The sequence below is a fragment of the Elaeis guineensis genome, chromosome 15 (assembly GCF_000442705.2).
Source record: "Elaeis guineensis isolate ETL-2024a chromosome 15, EG11, whole genome shotgun sequence".
Taxonomy (NCBI): domain Eukaryota; kingdom Viridiplantae; phylum Streptophyta; class Magnoliopsida; order Arecales; family Arecaceae; genus Elaeis; species Elaeis guineensis.
The window spans coordinates 59167448-59187181 of NC_026007.2; the positions used below are offsets into that span (position 1 = coordinate 59167448).

Here is a 19734-nt window from a genome sequence, read left to right on the forward strand (position 1 = left end):
GTTGTACTGACGGCACGTGTCGTGAGTCGTCCATGTACTCACTCTTCTTTTAAGGTAGGACATGAACATTCCAATAGGGGAGATGTGATGGGAATAGAGCCATCTTAGGGAGGTGACGTGATAAAAATAAATGCTTGCACCCAGAGGAGGAGAAGAATTTTTGCCTCGTTTCCCTCTTTTTGTCAGCTACGAGGTTTGGGGCCAGCTTTGGACAGTGAACGCTGCACTCACTGCAGTGCTGAGAGGAGAATGGAAGTGGCTCGGCTGCCTGCTTCCAAATAATATGTACTACTGTATATGCTATAATGTGTTATTCTTATTCTTGATATATCATAAAACCGAAAATAAGGTTCTGTAGGGGCGTAGAACCAGCTGTGAGCAATATATGTATGCCATTTTCTGTAGGAACGGCTGAAACAAAAAAAAAAAAAAAAGTTTTATAAAAATAAAAATCAGTAACCTATTGCTTGGATAATTTGTGTGATTGTTGATATGGTGGTAGATAAAAACATAACGAAAGATTTTAGAGAGAAAGATAACAAAAGATTTTAGTAAGAGTCACAAAAATTCCTATGACAATTAGCTAATAGAAAATATGAATTAACCAAAGACGAAGCAATGTCACTGGAACTAGATACACATATTATACGTGTATGTGCATCCACATGTTTTGATTACAACTGAATACTAGCTTTTGGTTTAAGTGATAAATGTGACAAAACCTCAATGCCTAACCTAAAAACACTTGTCCTATTTTATGATAAATGATTATATTGTATTCCATTTCTAGTAAATGATCGAGATATTTGTGAACTGCAACCATCGAATGTAGAGAGGTTTAACTTACCATAGCAATGCCTTCATTCATGTGAGACATAGATTCTTTAAAATATTTTAATATTGCAAAATAGAATAAAATCTAAAATGATATAAGTTAATCTAGACAGTAGCATTTGTATTTATTAATGAAGCTGCAATATAGAAGTCTTTTTTTTGAAGATTTTTTTGAATATTTGGGAAAACTACAATTGCCTATGATATAGGCTGTAACAACAACTTATGCTATGCAAGTAAAAAATGATGGCAGAGATATCGAAACAATTTTAATCAAAACTTTGTCATATATGAAATCAAAGAGGAGCACTAAGACCCAAGAAGAAAAAGAAGAAGAAGGAGGAAAATGGATCTAAAAAGCATAGAGAATGATAATTAAACGATTTTATTAGATACTTTTATGATGTATGCGCAGTTGAAAAGTTAGTGGAAATAACTAGAATCTCCGGATAAAGATGCAAGCGTAGAACTTCATGATGCTTAAAATGCAAGTTTTTTTGGAATGTTTGGATGAGAGCTAAGCATCTTGTTTTGCTAGATTTCACACATGGTAAAGGCTACATAGGTAGCAAAGAGTTTACTTTTATTATTTTTTTTTTTAAAATCACATTTCATATTAGATATTCAGTGGATGTATAATATGGTTTTTACCAACATAGGTTAAATATTGCTTTAATTTGCTTATGTAGTTTAACTGTGTAATGGTATATCGTGTCCTTTGCATAGAATACTCCCAGGATCTTTTACCGTGGGGGAGGGGTTAAACATCCCAGCATAATTGTTGAAGGCATAGTAAGGTTGTGAAGTGGTTTTTATTTCACACCAGCATAACATGAAGCAATTGGTATCCTCTTTTGTTAAAAAAGGTCTTGAGTTCAAATAATCTTGGGTTGATGCAAGAACCATGAGTTACTGAACGTTTTGGAAGTTTTGTGTCTTCTTTTATAAATAAACTTGATAAGTTGATGTAGAAATTTATGCATGCAATAATTAGACAATGATAGATGAAGGGCAACATCATGCAATGATTAGACCACAAAAGAGGAAGTGTCAATGATTAGGTTTCTATCTAAATCATATAATTACATTTGATATATCTAAATCCAAGTTGAAAAGGTGGACAAGACATAGTTTTTATAATAAAATAATCAAAATTTCCAAATCTTATAGCATGAGCTTATAGATAACAAATTATTTTCCAATAGAAAATATTGAACATTTTGCTTGAGGGAAAAACTAATGACTCACTAGACTACTCTACTTTAATTTATCCAATGCTGGTCAAAGCACAAATTTGATTAGCTTAGTGCAGCTATAGTTTAAAGTTCAATATGTTATTTTAAGATAGATTTACTTATCTATACTACACCTTTACTCCTTAGTCATAACATGTCAACTCATACCTGGATCCTAATTCTACATTATCATGCAAGTCTTGGAGTTCACATTTGCATGGCATGTATCCATATTATTTTCATTTTTGACATCAACACATAAAATTGAAAGTACATCTAGACCACCTTTTATACTCCGATAGCTAGTATTTTATCTTTAATAAAAATCTCACTTAATTCTTAGAGAATTTTTCCCCTTAAATGTCCAGGCATACTTGTCAAATTATTTAATTAATAAAACATATTTTAATTAGATAGGAAAATAGTGGCCATCCATGACATCCAATATGCATCACAAATGCCTTATAGCTCATAGTGGAGTGGAAAATGAATTCATCAATAGTTGAAAATTAAAAGAAAAAAACTAAATTTAACCTAATATATTAGCCATGCTATCTAGTTCATGTAGTATTCAGTTATCTAGAGATCAAATCTCTTTTTTCTTTTAATTCGAGCCTATTTTGATATGGATACGATTTTTAATATCTAGATAATACATGTATTTATATTTATATTTATTAAAAATAAAATAAAAATAAATTTTATTTTGTCTTATATAGGTCCCATTAGATTTAGCAAAAAATAAATAAACATAAGTATTTTTTAAACTTAATTTATTTTTTATACAATGATATTTTTAGTTTGATAACTCATAGATTTAACTATCTAATTTATATTTATATTATATTTTCACTATCCCTTTTTGAAGTTCATACCCATCTAAAATAAATATAGATATAAATTTTATCATCTGATTAATATTTATATTCATTAGCTAAAAATAGATATAAACATGGATAATATTGATATCCAATAGACATTCCCTACACGTAGCAAAATAGGTAAAGCGGTTAAAAAAAAAAAAAAAGGAAAGGGAAAAACCTTGACTTCAACAGTAGTTCCACTTTCCGGTTCACTGACCGGTTTGAACGGAACGGCACCGATGGGGCTCTCTGCCCAATGGAAGTACGGCACTGTCATCCATCCAACCCCACGCTCCCTGACGTCCGTCGCGAACTCCGTCTAACCAAACCTTACAGTCAACGCCCAAAAAATGATTCCCCAAATCAATTAACTAAACCATCAATTGGACGGTCCAGATTTATGGATGGCTGAGCAAATTCTGGTGTCCAGCGGAAGATGGAGACCATTTTGTCTTTTGTGCTCTCCTCTGCGGAAGATTCCTCTGCGGGACATCTCATCTATTTTCAGCATCTCCTCGAGATTAGTTATTACAAATCGCGAAGCTAAAATGAGCGGCAAACGTGCCTCCCGCATAGAGAGTTCGATGAGTTCATTCGTTGTGGTACGACGGTCGGCGAGCCCGGGGAACACGAAACGAACGGTGGAGATGGTGGTACGTCGGATCCTTTTCGCGATTTAAGTAAAGAAAGATAAAAATGGGTCCCCGGTTCGGTTCCGAGCCTGGCGCCTCGGGGACCCGCGGCTCCCGGTTCGGACCGAGCCGGGGCGTCTTCCCCTCAGTACGTTGAAATGTTCGCACGATACCTCCCTACTTTATCTTTGCCACCCCGCACGGTCCGAGAAACCAAAACCCCATCCCCTCCTCTCTCTCTCTCTCTCTCTTGCTCGTAGCGTGTCGCAGCTTGGAAGGTCATCCCCTTCTGCCCCAGGAACCCTAACCCTAGGTCGGTGAACTAACGAAACCCTAGCCCTAGATGGAAGGAACCCCGATTCGATCGCCATTCGTGGAGAGATCTCCGGCCATCCGAGTAAGTCCTGCTCTCTTGCTCTCCAAATCCCCCAATTTTCGCCCCCCGGATCGCTCGCCTCCGTCGCAGGGCGATCAATCTAGGGCTTTCACATCGTGTGGTTGCTAGATTCTCTGTTTCAGTTCGTTTTGCTGTTTCTTTTTGCTTACCCGGCCGAATCGGGTGGGGAAATTGGGAATCTTAAGTGTCTGGGCTGGATGTGGTCGGGGGTTTGTTGGGAGGGAGCTTGGAGTTTTGCTTTTTGGGGCTCGGTTGGAGGTTGGTGTAGTGGTGGGGTGGGGTTTTGGGATGCGGGGAGTGGGCTGCGCGCGGAGTCTCTGTCCTAGGGTTTGTGGGAGTTTGCCCGGTTGTACCTTTGCGCGGTGTTGTTCAAATGGGAGGGGGGAAGGGAGTTTCTTTTTGTGTCTTTAATGCTTAGATATGCCCAAGATTTTGATGCTTAGGTGTTGATGAACTAGGAAGAACGTATATTCTTGGGTCTAGACTTCTTACCTGAGAATTGGTTTGGAAAGTAGTAGCTGCTAAAGATCATGTGTATGGCTTTTGGAGCCCCGGGCTTGAGATTCATTTAAGAGCGTGGATGAGATGCTGGACTTCTACTTACCATATAATGCTTTTCTTTCTTTCTAAGGATTTGGATAGCTCGTTTTGAGCTTGACTTGTTACTGAAACAAGCTGTTCTGGTGCGGGGAGATGTGATTCTTGACGATGGTGTCTTCTTAGAGTACGCATCATAAGTGGGCAGATGAAGCGTTCGTGAAATGGAATCTCAAGCAGACGTATATAAATTGGGAAACTTAAATATCTTGATGGAGTGGATTCTTTGGGCTTGGGGATATCTTATTTGTCAAAATTTTGTCTTTCGGCTTTATTTCTCCTAACTCACTTCATAACTTATGGCTTGTCCACTTCTTGTATTAATTCGTTCCCTGCATTGTGAAACCAACGAAATGTTTGATATTATTTACTAGGTACTTTCAAACTGCATCGTCTCCACGAAATAAAGTTTGTGGTAGCATTTCAGCAGTTAATCTTGGGCAAAATTATGTTAAAAACTGTGTGCCAAGTCCATTTACCATCTTCAAAGGTTTCATAGGTAACCCAAAACCAGATCTCTAGAGCAGAAGCTTAGAACACAAACAAAGATCAGCAACCTGAGAAGAAAACTCTTGTTATGAGCCTGTAGAACACTTTTTACACAAAAGTTATAATTTTGTTTTTAAGAATGGAACAGAATGCTGTCTGCTAGACTTCCTCATTCCATCGTATTTTTCCAGATCTCAAGAGCAGAAGCTTAGAACACAAATTAAAATCAGGAACCTGAGAAGAAAACTCTTATTATGGGCCTGTAGGACCCTTTTTACACAAGTTATAATTTTGTTTTTAAGAATGGAGCAGTATGCTGTTTGCTAGACTTCCTCATTCCATTGTATTTTTTTAATAATAGATTAAAGGGTTTGCTATTTGTTTCTTTTTAAATAAACCATGGACAGATAATTCTTTCTGACCAGTTAACCTGCTCTGTTTTTCTTCATAAATTCATACTAACCTCCTATCTGGGTGCTACTTTATCGCCCGAGTACCTTTTTTTCTCACTTTTTAGATTAGATCATCATGGCTATTGCTTCATGTACGTCTTGTGACAATTTTTTTTACAGTTATCATTGTTTTCTGTAAATGTCGAATAAATGTCCTGTGTTGAGAAAAAGGTGCCAAATTATTTAAGCCATCTATTATGTAAATTAAATGATCATTTGTTCTAAGTTTAAACCATTTCAAGCCACCTCCTACTTGGATGTTGCTTTTTTGTTGTATTCTATGATTTAACTTGCAGTCACATGAGAATTGTTGATATGCTGTAAGTAAATGATGGATATGAAGGGACAATGTTAAGTTTATCTAACTGCCATTCTGTCTTTTTTTTTTTTAAAGTTATTCTGCTCGTGCTTTTCTGGTGCAGCTACATGAAAAGCATAGTGTCATCATAATGCCCGTTTCATGACTCATTTACATGGATTCTTTATTTCTGCTGTTCATCTGCCATAATTAACAGGGCACCACATGATTTATGCACCACAGACTTTTGCTCAAAGCAGTTTTGTTGGATTATTTATTTATTCTCAAATCATTCTGTTCATATTATTTCACAGAGTTGACATCCTGGGGGTGGATTTGAGCAGGGAAGTATCTGCTAGTAGGAGATCAGCTGTTATATAACACATCCATTATTTGTGGAAAATTTGTGTTTATAAGGTTTGTTTGGTGGAGTCTGGACTCTCTATGCCTGGGAATGAATTTACTGAAGAGGTCCATGACTTCGTTAAGGAAGACAATACATCCCAGCATCACCGATCTGAAATTGGAAATGGAAGTTGGTCGAATTTCGATAGCAATTCATGGGCTGGAATTCATAGCCAGAGTGGGATACCCCTGAATGTTAATTCAAGAAATTCCACTGCTCAGTCTATAGGTATGTGCCTTTTAATTGTTCTCTTGAATTCGTCCCCTTTAGAATTAGATTTAGCATCCAATTATTGCAGCTCTTAAACTTCAGTGACATTGCAGTCATATTGCAGATTGATGTTTTTTTAGTAAGTAGGTCATCTTTGATAGTCTTAATTGTATGTACCTGCGTTTTCTCATGGGCTGTCTTTAAAATGAGTGAAAGAGGAGAAATAAATAAATATTTCGCCCCTTCATGAAACATACCTGTTTAGTTGGTTACAAACCTATTTCTTCATATTGTTTTAAGATATATATTTTTTTATTTGGTCTGTTATCTTCAGATTCTGAAAGAGCAAATATCAGGCTGTCTTCACAATTGTCTTTGGGTGTGAATATCACTCAGACAAATCCAATTCCAGATTTTGGTAACAGTCAACCTAGAAAGCAACAGTTAGATTTGAAAGGATTTATGCATGGCTCTCATATTCAAACAAGGCCCAATCAGGCAGAGTTTATAGGGGATAATTCCTTTTCTGATAGAAATAATACTGCATGTAGAGGCTTAGCTACTTTTAGTGCACAGCAGGGTAATGCTCCTCAACACAGTTCTGGCCTTATAAGAAATTCAGAAACACCAGAGATTGCCCAGGCTCCTGTTAATTTTGACTATAGTCAACAGCAGCTCATTAGGAGCCGCGTCCTAGGAACATTACAATCTCATTTAAAGCAGCAGCCAGGTTTTAACAACATGCAGTTGTGGCAACAGCAATTGATGTACAAACAGATACAAGAGCTTCAGAGACAGCAGCAACTTCAGCAGCTGGATCAAGGTGAAAGGCAGCAGAATCCACTTAGCCAGTTGTCTGCTGCTGTGAAGCCAGCAGCGACCAATCAATTTTCAGCTCTTGTTAACCAAATGCCCGTCAATGATGCATCTAATTACACATGGTCAAATAATTTTGTGGGAGGTGAGTCCAAAACGCCTAGCAATTCTCAGATGTTTGTTGCAGGTAACTTGAACTGGACACAACCCAGTGGCTCTCCTGCCGTGCAAAATTTGACAAATGGTAGGATGTTTCCAAATGACCAAGGCCAAGCAATGCAGGCCATGGGGTTTGTCCCACAAAAGCTTGATCAGTCTCTGTATGGTATGCCAGTCTCCAGCAGCAGAGCGCAGATGAATCAATATTCTCAGTTCCAAGGGATGCCTAGTGATAGCACTGATGTGATGACTAAGACAGGTGGGATCCAAGCAGAAAAGGTGTCAATTCATTCAGGTCCACCTAATTCCTTTCAAAGTAGTCAAGGTATTCCTGAACAAGCTTGTTTGCAGGATAATATTTCAATTTCTACACAGAACTTTCAGGAAAAACATTTGTTTGGGAATGCTTCAGTGCAGAGGGTAAGTAGTGGTGCTGCATCGGGCAATTTTCAGCAAGTGAATCATTTGCAGCGTGGTGTTCAGCTTCAGAATTTTCAAGGTACTCAGGAGCAAGCTGATTTGTCAGGTAACTTGCAGGAAAAACCAGCAGCACAAGTAGGGCTTTCTTCTGATGAGGCTAGTCTAGATCCAACAGAACAGAAACTCTTGTTTGGTACCGAGGATGATGACACTTGGGGATTTTCTTTTGGAAGGAATGTTAACTCTTGCACAGTTGACTACCTGCATGGAAATTCTTCAGACAATGATCATTTTGGTGCATTTCCATCCATCCAGAGTGGGAGTTGGAGTGCCCTTATGCAGGAGGCAGTGCAAGTTTCCAGTAGTGAAAAGGGACTTCAGGAAGAATGGAGTGGCTCGAGTTTCCACAAAACAGAACCCTCTACTGGAAACCATTCAACTATATCTAATGACAATGGGAAGCTGCAAGCAACATGGGATGTCAATAACCTGCAGAGCGCACCTTATTTATCGTCAAGACCTTTGCCTTTGCTTAACAATGCTGATGCAAGCACAAGCCATTCTACCGTCCCTGGTTTGCAGCATTCCTTTACATCTGCATATGAACAAAATGATAGGGTAGTGGCTGAAGCTTCCTCCCATGAGTCCTTTCAGCAGTCAACTAGAAAAACACAGGACAAGCAGTCTCTTCATAATCACAATCAAAAGCAATTTCTGGAGGGTGTCCCCCATGCACAAATGCACATAAATACTGGTGTTGGACCTGGGCAAACACTTGGGCAGCTGGAGAACAATTCATCTTATGCAACAATGGAGTCCAAGTCGCACAGTATGCCTGGTGTTTGGACTCAGCAACAAAACATGCCTTTGTTGAATGCTACTAGCCAATCAAGTAACAAGCCAAATAGCTGGAACATCACAGATTCACTTGGTAATGATGACACTAAGTATGGTCAAAGCAATAATGCAAAAAGAATCATGAATGTCGAAAGGTGTTATGATGGCAGTATGTGGAAGGTTGGTGGAAGTCAAGTGACTCCAATGGGTGGACTGGAGCTAATGAAATCTGATATTGGTAGTCCCCAGATGCAAAATGACACTTCTTTCATGGGCAGTGTGGCTGGTGGTATGCATTCAGGCACTTTGAGATTGAATCAGGAAATGAATCAGCATCTAGTTAATAGACATCAGATTGATCGTGGAAAACATGTTGCCCTTGATTCCTTGGTAAATTCTGCAAGTAATGTAAATGCAGAAGGAAACCTGTATAATAAAAGCAGCGGATCACAACCGTGGGAATCAACCATAAATAACACTGGAAAAGAATTGGTTGAAACCTATGATAGCAAGCATGAGCATCCAAATATAGTTTCCAATGAAGAATATATGTCAAACAATTCAAATTTTGGGCAGCATAGCGGTGGTGGAGGTGCTGCAAGAGAGAGCTCCTTGTTTACTGAAAATGACACCACTGCTTTAGTTAGTGGCAGCCAAAAATCATTTAGTCACTCTGATCAACGAACTCCCGGGTCCCACAGACTTCAATATCACCAAATTGGAAGTGTGGGGATCAATATCCAACCTTCTACCCTCCAGTTGCAGGCATCATATCCTCAGGGTCTGCCTCAGTCAGTCATCCGAGGATCAAATCATGAGCAAAGATATAGTGGGTACTCACAGTTTGCTGGCCCAGTTGTTTCGAACAATGTTATTGGTATGACAAAGGTACTGATGCATTTTATGTGCTAGTTGATTTTATATCTGATGATATGTATGCTTTGTCAAACCTCTTTATTTCAGGAGATGTTGCTGATACTTCTTTGTTTATAGGGAAACTTTGCTAATTTACAGAAAAATTCAAAAGGAGCAGAGGACGTACAATCTAGAGGTACTGTACCTAGATATGACTCAACTGGGTCGAATTCCTTTGGTGGATTGGCTGCTCAGAATTCCCAGAATAAAGGAATTGGACAAACAAGGTAAATGGCAGCTTGAGATATCGCTGTCTAACCCAATCACTTTATTATGATCTTGTTACTTGAACCTCATTCCAGATGTCTGCATGCATAAATCTTATTGCTGACATTGAACAGTGCTCCACTTGTTTTACTCTCTTGTTGCTCATTTGATAAATATACAATTGCCAGGAGAATGCTTCGGATCTCATGAATAATTTTATATGAAAACTTCCATTATGTCATTTGTACATGACTTAGCATCCTTGATACCTTTCACTTTGTGCATTTCTTAGTATTCAGGATAAGCAACTTGTCATTGCCATGCATAATGATTGGAGCCCATTTCTGGCTTTGGTATTAGCCATTCCTTACATTGCATATCTTTCTAAATGCAGTCAGGAAATGCTTGAGCTACTTAACAAGGTGGACCAGTCAAGGGACGGCAAAGCTATTTCCATATCTGCTGTACCTGAAGCAGCTCCTTCCGATATCTCTGCTTCTCATCCTCAAGTTATTCAGTCTTCTGCCTCGCAAGGTTTTGGATTAAGATTGGCCCCACCATCACAATGGCAGCCAGTTTCAAACCAGCCGTCTCAGACTTCCTTACATGATTTTAGTAGTAGGCAACTTGACTATGAGACAGGGACTAAGGATCAAACATGGTTAGCTTCTACAGCTTCAGTTCGACCTCTGCCTCATGAAGCATCTCAAATAGAAAATAGGGACACTAGGTGCAGTATATCTGGACAAACATGCATGGAAACATCACCATCGTATAGTCCAGTTAACTCATCGGCAGCAGCTGCTTCAGATCTTTCTCAAACAGGAATTCAGTTACAGCAGCAGCACCACCACCACCACATGTCTGGAGCATCTGGAAATAACACAGTGGAGCAATCTGCAAATTTTTCTCTTGGCAGTCAAGCTAATGTAAATTCATTTGCTAAAAATGTTCCTCTCCTTAGACAGCCACGTGAATCACATGACAGAGCTATGGCTGATCAATCTTTTCAGACATCAGTGCCTAAGCTGGCTGGAAGAATTCCATCTTTCAGGCTTGCTTCCTCTGCTGATACTCATGCACCTGCTGCTTCATCATTTTATTCAGCACAGACAGATCATTCCGGATCAATGGATGCAGGCTTTTCTCGTCCTAGAAGTTCAGGCCAGCCAGTCCCTGTGGTAGAACCTGGGTCAGGGTCTCAACCTTCTACATCAGGGATGCATCTGCAAATTGGCCTCTCAAAAATGTCGCATAATGTATGGACAAATGTACCAGCTCAACATCTAGCTGGTGTCCAGCCTCACAATCTTACTTCTGCTATATTTCACTCTATGAGTTTATCAAATAACAACAGGAGTACTGGATTGTGGGGTCTGCAGAAAGTGGATGATCAAAAACATAAGGGAGAAAATGCTCCATCTGAGTCTGGTACATGTTCTGTCAAATCTCAACAAGCCGCCAATGGAGAAGAACATGCAGTCATGGATGGTTCTTTGCAACAAGTACCTTGCGAGAGCGTGGATGTTGCTACTAAGACAGGCTCCATATCTCAACGACAAGAACCAACACAAAAGCATATGTTAGAAGGAAGTCCTGTCTCCATTTCATCTCTGGTCCGTCTGCATCAGCAAGATTCCAGCAAGGAAAAACATGGGCAGGACTCAGCACATAACTTACAGACAGTGTGTATTCCTCCCACAAATGCTGCCTCTTCTAGCAGTGATGTTGGGTTATATGGGCGCACTTCAAAACTTTCTGAAGTTCAACAGCAAAATTACTCAAAACTTTCTGAAGTTCAGCAGCAAAATTACTCTCTATTGCATCAGATGCAAACCATGAAGGGTGCTGATTCTGATCCAAGCAAGAGGGTTGGGAAAAGGCTTAAAGGGGCAGATTTTGGTTCAGATGCTTTACAGATGGACTGGAAAGCAGGTCAAGGCATTGTTTGTGGACAGAATACAGTCTATGGGGTTCCTGCAGATAATGAATTGGGTGCGGCTTCACACAGTTCATTCTCATCAGATGTCAAAATGCTAAGCTTTGCTTCAAGGGACAATGAAGAGAGAAGTGCAAGCACATGTTCCCAGCTCCCTGGTAGTGAAGTTGCTTCTCAGGATATACGCATTGTGGGATGTCATGATCTTCAAAATCACATTCACTCTCTTACTAAATGTTCTACATCAGATTTAGTAGGAGGAAGTGAGCGCCTGCAGATTAGTCCTCAGATGGATTCCTCCTGGTTTGAACAGTATGGAACCTACAAAAATGGTCAGATTCTTGCTATGTATAATGGCCAGAGGAGTGTGAAACCTGCCACACAGCAGTATTATTTTCCAAAAGTTTCTGGGAGTGTGGATAGTGGTACTGTAGTAGCTCAAAGAATGGATACTAGTCAGGTTGGTGGTCTTGGGCAAAGCACATTAGCTACAACTTTAGCTGCCAATGAATCTTCTCCTAGTTACTTGCCTTCTAATGTCATGGACCATGATATTGTTCTAAGACTGAAGAAGCGTAAAAGTGCAACATCAGAGCTTCTACCATGGCATAAAGAGGTCACAAAAGGTTCCCGAAGGCTGCAAACTATCAGGTGATACTTTCCGTTGGTGTTAACTTTGTCTGATAAGCACTAGTACTTCTGTCTACTTTTTGGAATAGAAAAAGCAGATGCTTTATTGGAGTGTTGGTGTACTTTGTTTTTTCTTTTTTCCATTCTTGGGAGCAATGTGATTTTCTTTGAGATCTTTGTAACAAGCAAAATTTTTAATTTTCTACAGCATGGCAGAGCTGCATTGGGCTCAGGCTTCCAATAGGTTAACTGAAAAGGTTTGTGAATTCTCCATTTGGACTGCTGTAGTTGTTATTTTTGAATTGTATTCTTTACATGACTTAGTTTCTGATTATAGGTTGAGGATGAAGCTGAAATGTTAGAGGATGGTTTGCCGGTGCATCAACCAAGAAGAAGACTAATCCTTACAACTCAGCTAATGCAGCAGCTTTTTCCTGCTATACCAGCTGCAATTCTTAAAGCAGAGGCCCCTTCAGCTTATGAAAGTGTGACATACTGTGTTGCTAAATCAGCACTAGGAGATGCATGCAGCTTGGTTGCTTGCTCAGGATGTGGTTCTTGTTTGCAGTTAGACAAGGAAAAGATGTAAGGACGCCCTTTAGAAAATAAGCGAAATAGTATGATTTCAAGATGCCAAATTGCGGTGGCTAACATGTGAATTGTGGATAGTATGCTAGTTTTAACTGTTCTTTTATTTGAAAATATGCCATGTGGATGCAATTATTTTCTACAGAAATTTTTGACAAAACCATGGATGGCCATTAAAGGCAGTTGTATTTTCCCCTAATTTTGCAGGATATCTGAAAAACATAAGACTTCGGAGAAAGTTGGAGACAGCACTTACTCAAAAGTTGTAGAGGGCTTTATTGGAAGATCGAAGAAGCTGGAAGGTGAATTCTTAAGGTATGAACAAGTTTCTGTTGTTTCTCGTGGAAAATTCTCTCTTTTCCTTCTTTGCTGTCAAGTGGATGTGCTTTGTCATCATAGTACTAATGACTACTGTGCATATGCTGACACCTTTTTTTGTGACTAATTATACATAAATGTGTGTTTGATTCCATCATTTACCTGGCCTCAGCTGTTTAGAAGGTTAGTATTAGCTTTGCTGCTATTGATATCTATATATTTAGATCACTCTTCCTGTATTCTGTTGGTTGAACATCAGTAAATCTCCATATATATGACATTCCGGTATATTGTATTATAGACTCCTCCCTTCTGCATATTTTTCCTTTTTTGTTGATGACTTGCGCTTTGATCAATAATCAACATGCTATGACAATTTTTTTATCCTTTTGGAAAAATTGCTTGTCAGTTCGTTATAATCAAATTTCCGATTTAACATGGGTCCATGTACTGTTTGTTATGGAGGCTTACTGCTTGGTATGTACTGCCTGTACCCCTGTACTGTATTGGGGGTGCGTAATTACCAGGTCATGTGCCTTGTACCTCAGGATTTTAAACCCCTTGCTGTCTAGTTTGATGTTACATTTAATTATTAAATAACTTATTTTATCAATTTTTTAGTCGTGCTCTGACTATATTCCTCGGAAAAACGTTTTTGATGCAATTTTCCCAAGCATGTGGTATGACTCCATTTTCTTCTGAAAATTTGGGATTTTAATTGAAGGGAAAGAAATCTTTACTAGTATCAAGCACTTGGATAATTGTTTTTCTTTCTGAAATGGTTTTTAAAATCTGAAAGTTGATTGCTTAAGCCCAAATTCAAACTAGTCAAGTTTTATTAAAGCTAACCTTTTACTAATGTGAAGAGGGAGAGGTATAATTTCTTAAAGCAATTCTAAGGGTGACCAATTATGATATTTATAGATGGTGATGACAAAGAATGTGAAAAAAAGTTTTGATTACATGATTTGATGATAGGGTTGTTCATGGTTATGTAACAAGATAAAACTTTGAATATTCACCAATGGCACTTCATAGTCTGTGCATGCTCATTCCTGGGCAGTTTTGCATGGATGGCTGCATTTTGTTTGAGCATGGAAGTTCTAGTCACACAGATCATATTGCACCAGTGCTATGCCTTGGACGAACGAGCTGTTATACATCCTATTTGGTTTTTACTTAAGATGTGTGGTGTCTCTAATCTTTTAGAGATTTATGTTAAGTGGTGCCTTTGGTATGCATTAGTAGAGGATAGGCATGATAATTTTTGTGGAATTTGATTTACTCTCCTATATTGGGAAAGAAACTGACCTGTGTAGATGTTGCTTGGCAAGGGTAAGTTTCCACTTTCCAGTATAATCAGCAGTTGCTCTAACCTTCTTTTTATATTTATACTTTTGGCCGTGTAAGTCTATGTATCATTTTAGAGGTGCTTTACAGCATTGCAGGTTGTTCTTTCCATATTCTGTTTCTGCAGCAGCCTCAATATTGATTCAGCTATCCCTCATGTGCTCTCTTCTTTACCTCATATAACATTTTGTCTTGTCGTCCAAAATAACTGTGCATACTGTAGAACAACTAGTGGTTGTGTGATATTTTATCTAATGGTGAGGATTGAAACTAAATGTGGTTGAATGCAGTGTATTTGAGGATAAAATGGGATTTTATGCGACTATTTTGATGGGATAAGACTTGGTACCGTTGTTGTATATGCGGTTTCTGCTTTCAGGGGGTGGGGGTGGGGGGTTGGGGTGCTCAGGTCTCAAAACCAAGAGGAATGAAAGAGAACTTCACTTTGAAGTTCCAACCAGTGATGATAAAGAAACTGCAAAATTATGCTCTTTTCTTTTGGAATTCAAAAAAGAATTGAAAACAAGTGACCTACTGAAAGAGAAAAGATGCCTAATTATGTGCAGAATGTGGAAAAAGGTACTTCCCGAAAGTTTCAAGGGTGTGTCTTGTAATGATCGTCTTTCATTTTAAGGTGCCAAGCATTTGTGTCAACTGCCTTCTTTGTGCTTTTATAGGTAAGGATTTCACACTATTTTCCATATTTGAAGCAAAACATCACATGCCAGACTGGCAGAAAATGTATATCCATCATGATTAGATTTTTGCTTTTGGTGTTTGTTTGTGGGCGTGTTTTCAGAAGCAAATCCATACATATTTGCATAGATTTCTGCAACAAATTGAATTCTTCAATTCCTGGTCGGTTCGAGGTGGTTTCTCAACCCAATAAAGTGAAGGCATAATAAAAGAGGGAGATACTAGAGAGAGTCACTGCAGCTTTATTTCTAAAACTGAAAAAGACAACCACTAGTTATCCATTTGAAAGCCATTAAACAACTGGTTGTTACTGTTTTATGAGGGCTGGACTTACCTCAAAAACTTTTTGTTGGAAAAATGAAAGAAACAAAACAATGAATCCTGAAAACTAATGCTTGCGACATAAATTAACAAGAAACAAGAGGAAAAGGAAAAGTTTAGCCACTGAAGGTGCAATTGCGAGCAAGCCGTTGCCGTCAATTTCCTGGAATTACTTGAGTTTCGGTAGAATTCAGGGATCAATGATCAAGAATTGAAACTTCACTTTTGATAAATCTTTTGAAAGGAGGTCAGATTCTGGAAATGTGCTTGTAGTGTCCCTTGTGCATGAAGAGATGTTGGAACACAAAATGGAACTTTGAGGCATGCAAGCTGTTGTATTTCTTGTGATGCTACCTTCTAATGGTCAGTCATTATTGTGCAAAATGCCTAGGAGAGGGACAGAGAGCATGGAATCTTGACATGATCTTTTGCTTTCTTGTGATATTTAATAGGCATGACATACAGGGATTTCTATAAACTCCCGAAGGGGCCAGGAGATAATTATTTTTGCATTCACTGCTTTATTTAGTTCTTGATGGAAGTCATTTTAAATGTGTGAGGGTTGAATTGGTGGTTGGTGAAATCTACTGAGGTTTGCTTGCTGTTATTTCATCTCACGAGTCTGCTTTTCTGGGTTCTGTAACCGTGGTTGGAAAACCTTTTGACAATGATGTCAGCTATGGCTAGAGGAGGCTTTTGAGAGGACTAGGAGCATCCAGATGTCAGCAACTTAGATGGGAAAGATGAAAGGTTTGTTGCTTGTGCAGGTTGAATATATGAGAGCAGGGTGATCTGTAGTCCGCGGGCAGTTTACAATATGTAAGCGGGTTGATATCAGGTTGACCATGCTTAATCCTTATGCAGAGCCTTTTTCAGAGCTATGCTTCATAGCTGACTCCATCTTGATGAGAGAAGGCTGGGATGATGCTCTTTTTCTGGGATATTTGGTTTGCTTTATCGACTGCATAGGAACATGGTTGCTTTGCTTTTGTGGTTCTAGTGTAGCTCTACAGTTCTTTCAACTTTCGATGGTAGGAACCATTACTTGGGGCAGCTTGCGATTGTTATCAATCAGGGAATGTAATTCAATAATCACTAGTATCTATGAACTCCATTGGTCCACTTAGTGTCTGATTTAATTATCTGAGTTTGAGGAACTTATCAACTTCAACAATGTAGTATGATTGTATAGTTCAGAAGTGTGCTCTAGAGGAATGTTGTTTGTAGATGTAGCATGTCAGTAGTAGGTATGCATAATTGAAAGTGATGGCTCAGTTGTGGAGGTCCACGAATTGCACACAAGAAGATGTCCACGAATTGCACACAAGAAGATGTGGTGGTGGACAAACTGATTAAAGTTCTGTGGTTGTGTTCAACAAGAGAGGTACCAATGTGTGCTTTGTAAGGGGAATGGAAGCTGATATGGATCTGAAAAAACTTGCTTTAAAGGAGGATTTAGCTCTTTGAAAGGAATCGATGGTTAAGATTTCCTAATCCAAATCTGAGCAAACTTATGACCAGATTACTTAGAAATTTTTATTGGGACCCCAGCTCTTCTGCTATTGTTGTTTCCTGACACCTGAAGGAAGGGAAATCCAGAGGACCTTTGTCCCCATGGGCTGCATGTGTTGGGATCTTCTTTTATGAGTTGTAGTTAATGTAAGACTTCTTTGTTACATTCTTTTTTAGGACTTGTAAATAAATTGATTGGATGAATTGAAATGATTTTTTAGATGAAGTAGTATTTGGCAAGTGCAGTGCATGTCTGATTTAGCTGGATAGATGACTCCAATTCATCAAATGTTAAACTTCTTGGAATTTAGGTGCTTAGTGTCATTGGCTTTTTGGCTACTTGCATGTGTGATGTATGGGATTGACTCGAGAAGAAAATTTATTCAGTGAGTTGCTCTGATCCTATCACAAAATTACTGACTTGAGTGGAAAGAATATTGGTGGCTGTGATTTTAACAACAGATAAAATATTTTTACTTGCTTTCTCTTTCCCAATAAGCTTTTAATTTATGCGACGGGCAGCATGATGCACATAACTGATCCTGGAGGGAGCATTTGATGAATAGTTATGATTTGACTATATATAATCGGACATCATAGATTCAAGTGATGGACGAATATCTTGAATGATTATGCTTTTTGTCTGATAAAAACTTTTTTCTATTTGTCTTTTGTTTTCTTTTTTTTTTCCCTTTTTTTTTTCCTGTATAGGCGAGGCACATGTGATGCACATGATCAATTCTAGGGGGAGTTTCCTTCAGAATAGGACTAATTCTTTCGGGTGTTTTTGATGGATAATTATGATTTCATCAACCAATCAAACATGTAGGTTAAATCGCTGGATGTTTTGTTATCATTTCCCTTCATTAACTTTATGTGAATTACTAATTATTTGTCCAATTTTGATCTGTGCACTGTATGGTTGAAGGGAGACAAATTTAATAGGGTGCATTTAATGAAGGTAGATGTAAATTATAGAGGATCATGGCAGTCTGGGAGCCTCACCTGATGCCCAATGCTTGTGTTATATGTACTTGATATACTAATGGTGAGAGATGAGTCATCTAAATGATTTTTTTTTTTATAATCTCGTTAACATGCTTGCTGCAAGTTTATCCACAATATCTCCTTAAGTTTTACTTGTACGTCAAGTTTTATTTTTTGGCAAGGTATATGATATGTCGATATATTGGATCCGTCCATCTTCTTAATTTTTCATAATGTCATGCTGATCCTTTCTTATTATCTAATTACCTGGCGCTATAAAGGAATCTGTAAACATTCAAAGATTTCTGTTATGTCATACTGATTTTCCTGTCATAATTTTCTTACTACTATTTTTTAATGATTTCTCCTTTATCAGACTGGACAGGATGACTTCAATGTTAGATGTACGGCTGGAGTGCCAGGAGTTAGAAAGGTTTTCTATTGTCAACCGTTTAGGCAAGTTCCACAGTCGGAGTCACACAGAGGGGGTTGAGAGCTCATCGACTTCTGAAAATGCACCTCGCAGAACATTTCCACAAAGATATGTTACTGCAATTTCCATGCCTGGAAATCTTCCTGAGGGGGTCCTCTGTTTATCACTCTAGATCATTAATTGATTGATTTTTTTCTCTGACCCCTGCCCCATGCTTTTCTACTCCCCATTTATCATATGCATAGGCACATACATAAACATGGAACAGGGGAGGAAGTAGTTACATTCAATATATAATATGAAGAAGCTGAGGCAACCTATAGGGTTGCCCGCCTTTGACATCAGTGCCTCTTGTGTTTTCTTTTACCCAAAGCATAGGCCTCTGTAAATTCATGGAATTTAGAAGGTTTGGTCTCGCTTCATTTTCCAGTTGGAGAAGAGTCTAGCATCATTATATATTTCTAGAAGAATTCATCATAATGACTAAGTTACATTTCCCAGTGATCAATGTCAACATCAACTAGTGTTTTGCAATCTAGCCATACATGGGTATTGGCAGGTAATAGATGGGTTGGAAGCATTATTTTCGGCATTCCTTTCTTCCCGGGCCATCTTTTGATGCGCGTGTAACATCGTTGGTTCAAAGTGCGATCCTGTTTGGGTGCTACCTGCGGAAAAGATTATCTTATGAGGAGGTTCTTGAAGTTTCAAAACCAGCTACCTTTTCAGGTGAGTTATAGAAATTTTTTTTGTTAATCGTATTTACTTCGAACCAGAAATTTGGTAGTCTATGATCCGTGTATACTGAATAATTATCAAGTTAAGAGGGCCAAATAAGTCATTCTTCTTATTAACAGCTAGTCATTTAATTTTGGGGTGCAAATTGGTCCCGGAACAGCGTTATGAAAGAGTAACAGAACTGTACTTTAGCAGCCAAAAAAAAAAAGAGTAACAGAACTGTAGAAGGCCAAGAAGTTCAACATTGGATGTTGCCAGGCATGAATTATTTGAATTGTTTGAATGTAATGGCAGTGATCAAATGCAAACAAACCAAGGGCTTTAGCCCCATTAGCATCTTCCATATACCATAAAGGTTCAATCAAGCTTGGGTCCGGTCAAGCTTGATTTGAAATTAGTTTTGAGCTGGAACTGTGAGATCAAGTTTGATTGTTCACCATTATTTCGATCTCAAT

General features: G+C 38.5%; 1 protein-coding gene across 2 annotated transcripts; it reads left to right on the forward strand.

Moving 5' to 3' along the window:
* The first annotated feature begins 3760 nt into the window (after nucleotides 1–3760).
* On the forward strand, nucleotides 3761–18968 carry LOC105058069 (uncharacterized). 2 transcript variants are annotated; one of them, XM_010940850.4, is made up of 9 exons: nucleotides 3761–3961; nucleotides 6112–6431; nucleotides 6748–9533; nucleotides 9639–9787; nucleotides 10162–12357; nucleotides 12545–12593; nucleotides 12674–12921; nucleotides 13132–13239; nucleotides 18485–18968. In XM_010940850.4, the coding sequence occupies exons 2-9, from the start codon at nucleotides 6242–6244 to the stop codon at nucleotides 18711–18713; spliced, it is 5955 nt and encodes a 1984-aa protein (XP_010939152.1). In that variant the 5' UTR covers nucleotides 3761–3961; nucleotides 6112–6241; the 3' UTR covers nucleotides 18714–18968. The 2 variants fall into 2 exon arrangements, with proteins under 2 accessions (XP_010939152.1, XP_073105526.1); XM_073249425.1 differs by having other exon boundaries at nucleotides 6142–6431.
* Nucleotides 18969–19734: the final 766 nt, after the last annotated feature.

Excerpts from the sequence above, each read along its gene's own strand:
- LOC105058069 (XM_010940850.4), top strand. The coding sequence starts at position 6,242 with ATGCCTGGGAATGAATTTACTGAAGAGGTCCATGACTTCGTTAAGGAA. Across the intron at positions 9,534-9,638 it reads ATGTTATTGGTATGACAAAG|GGAAACTTTGCTAATTTACA; the intron begins GTACTGATGCAT and ends CTTTGTTTATAG. Across the intron at positions 9,788-10,161 it reads AAAGGAATTGGACAAACAAG|TCAGGAAATGCTTGAGCTAC; the intron begins GTAAATGGCAGC and ends TTCTAAATGCAG.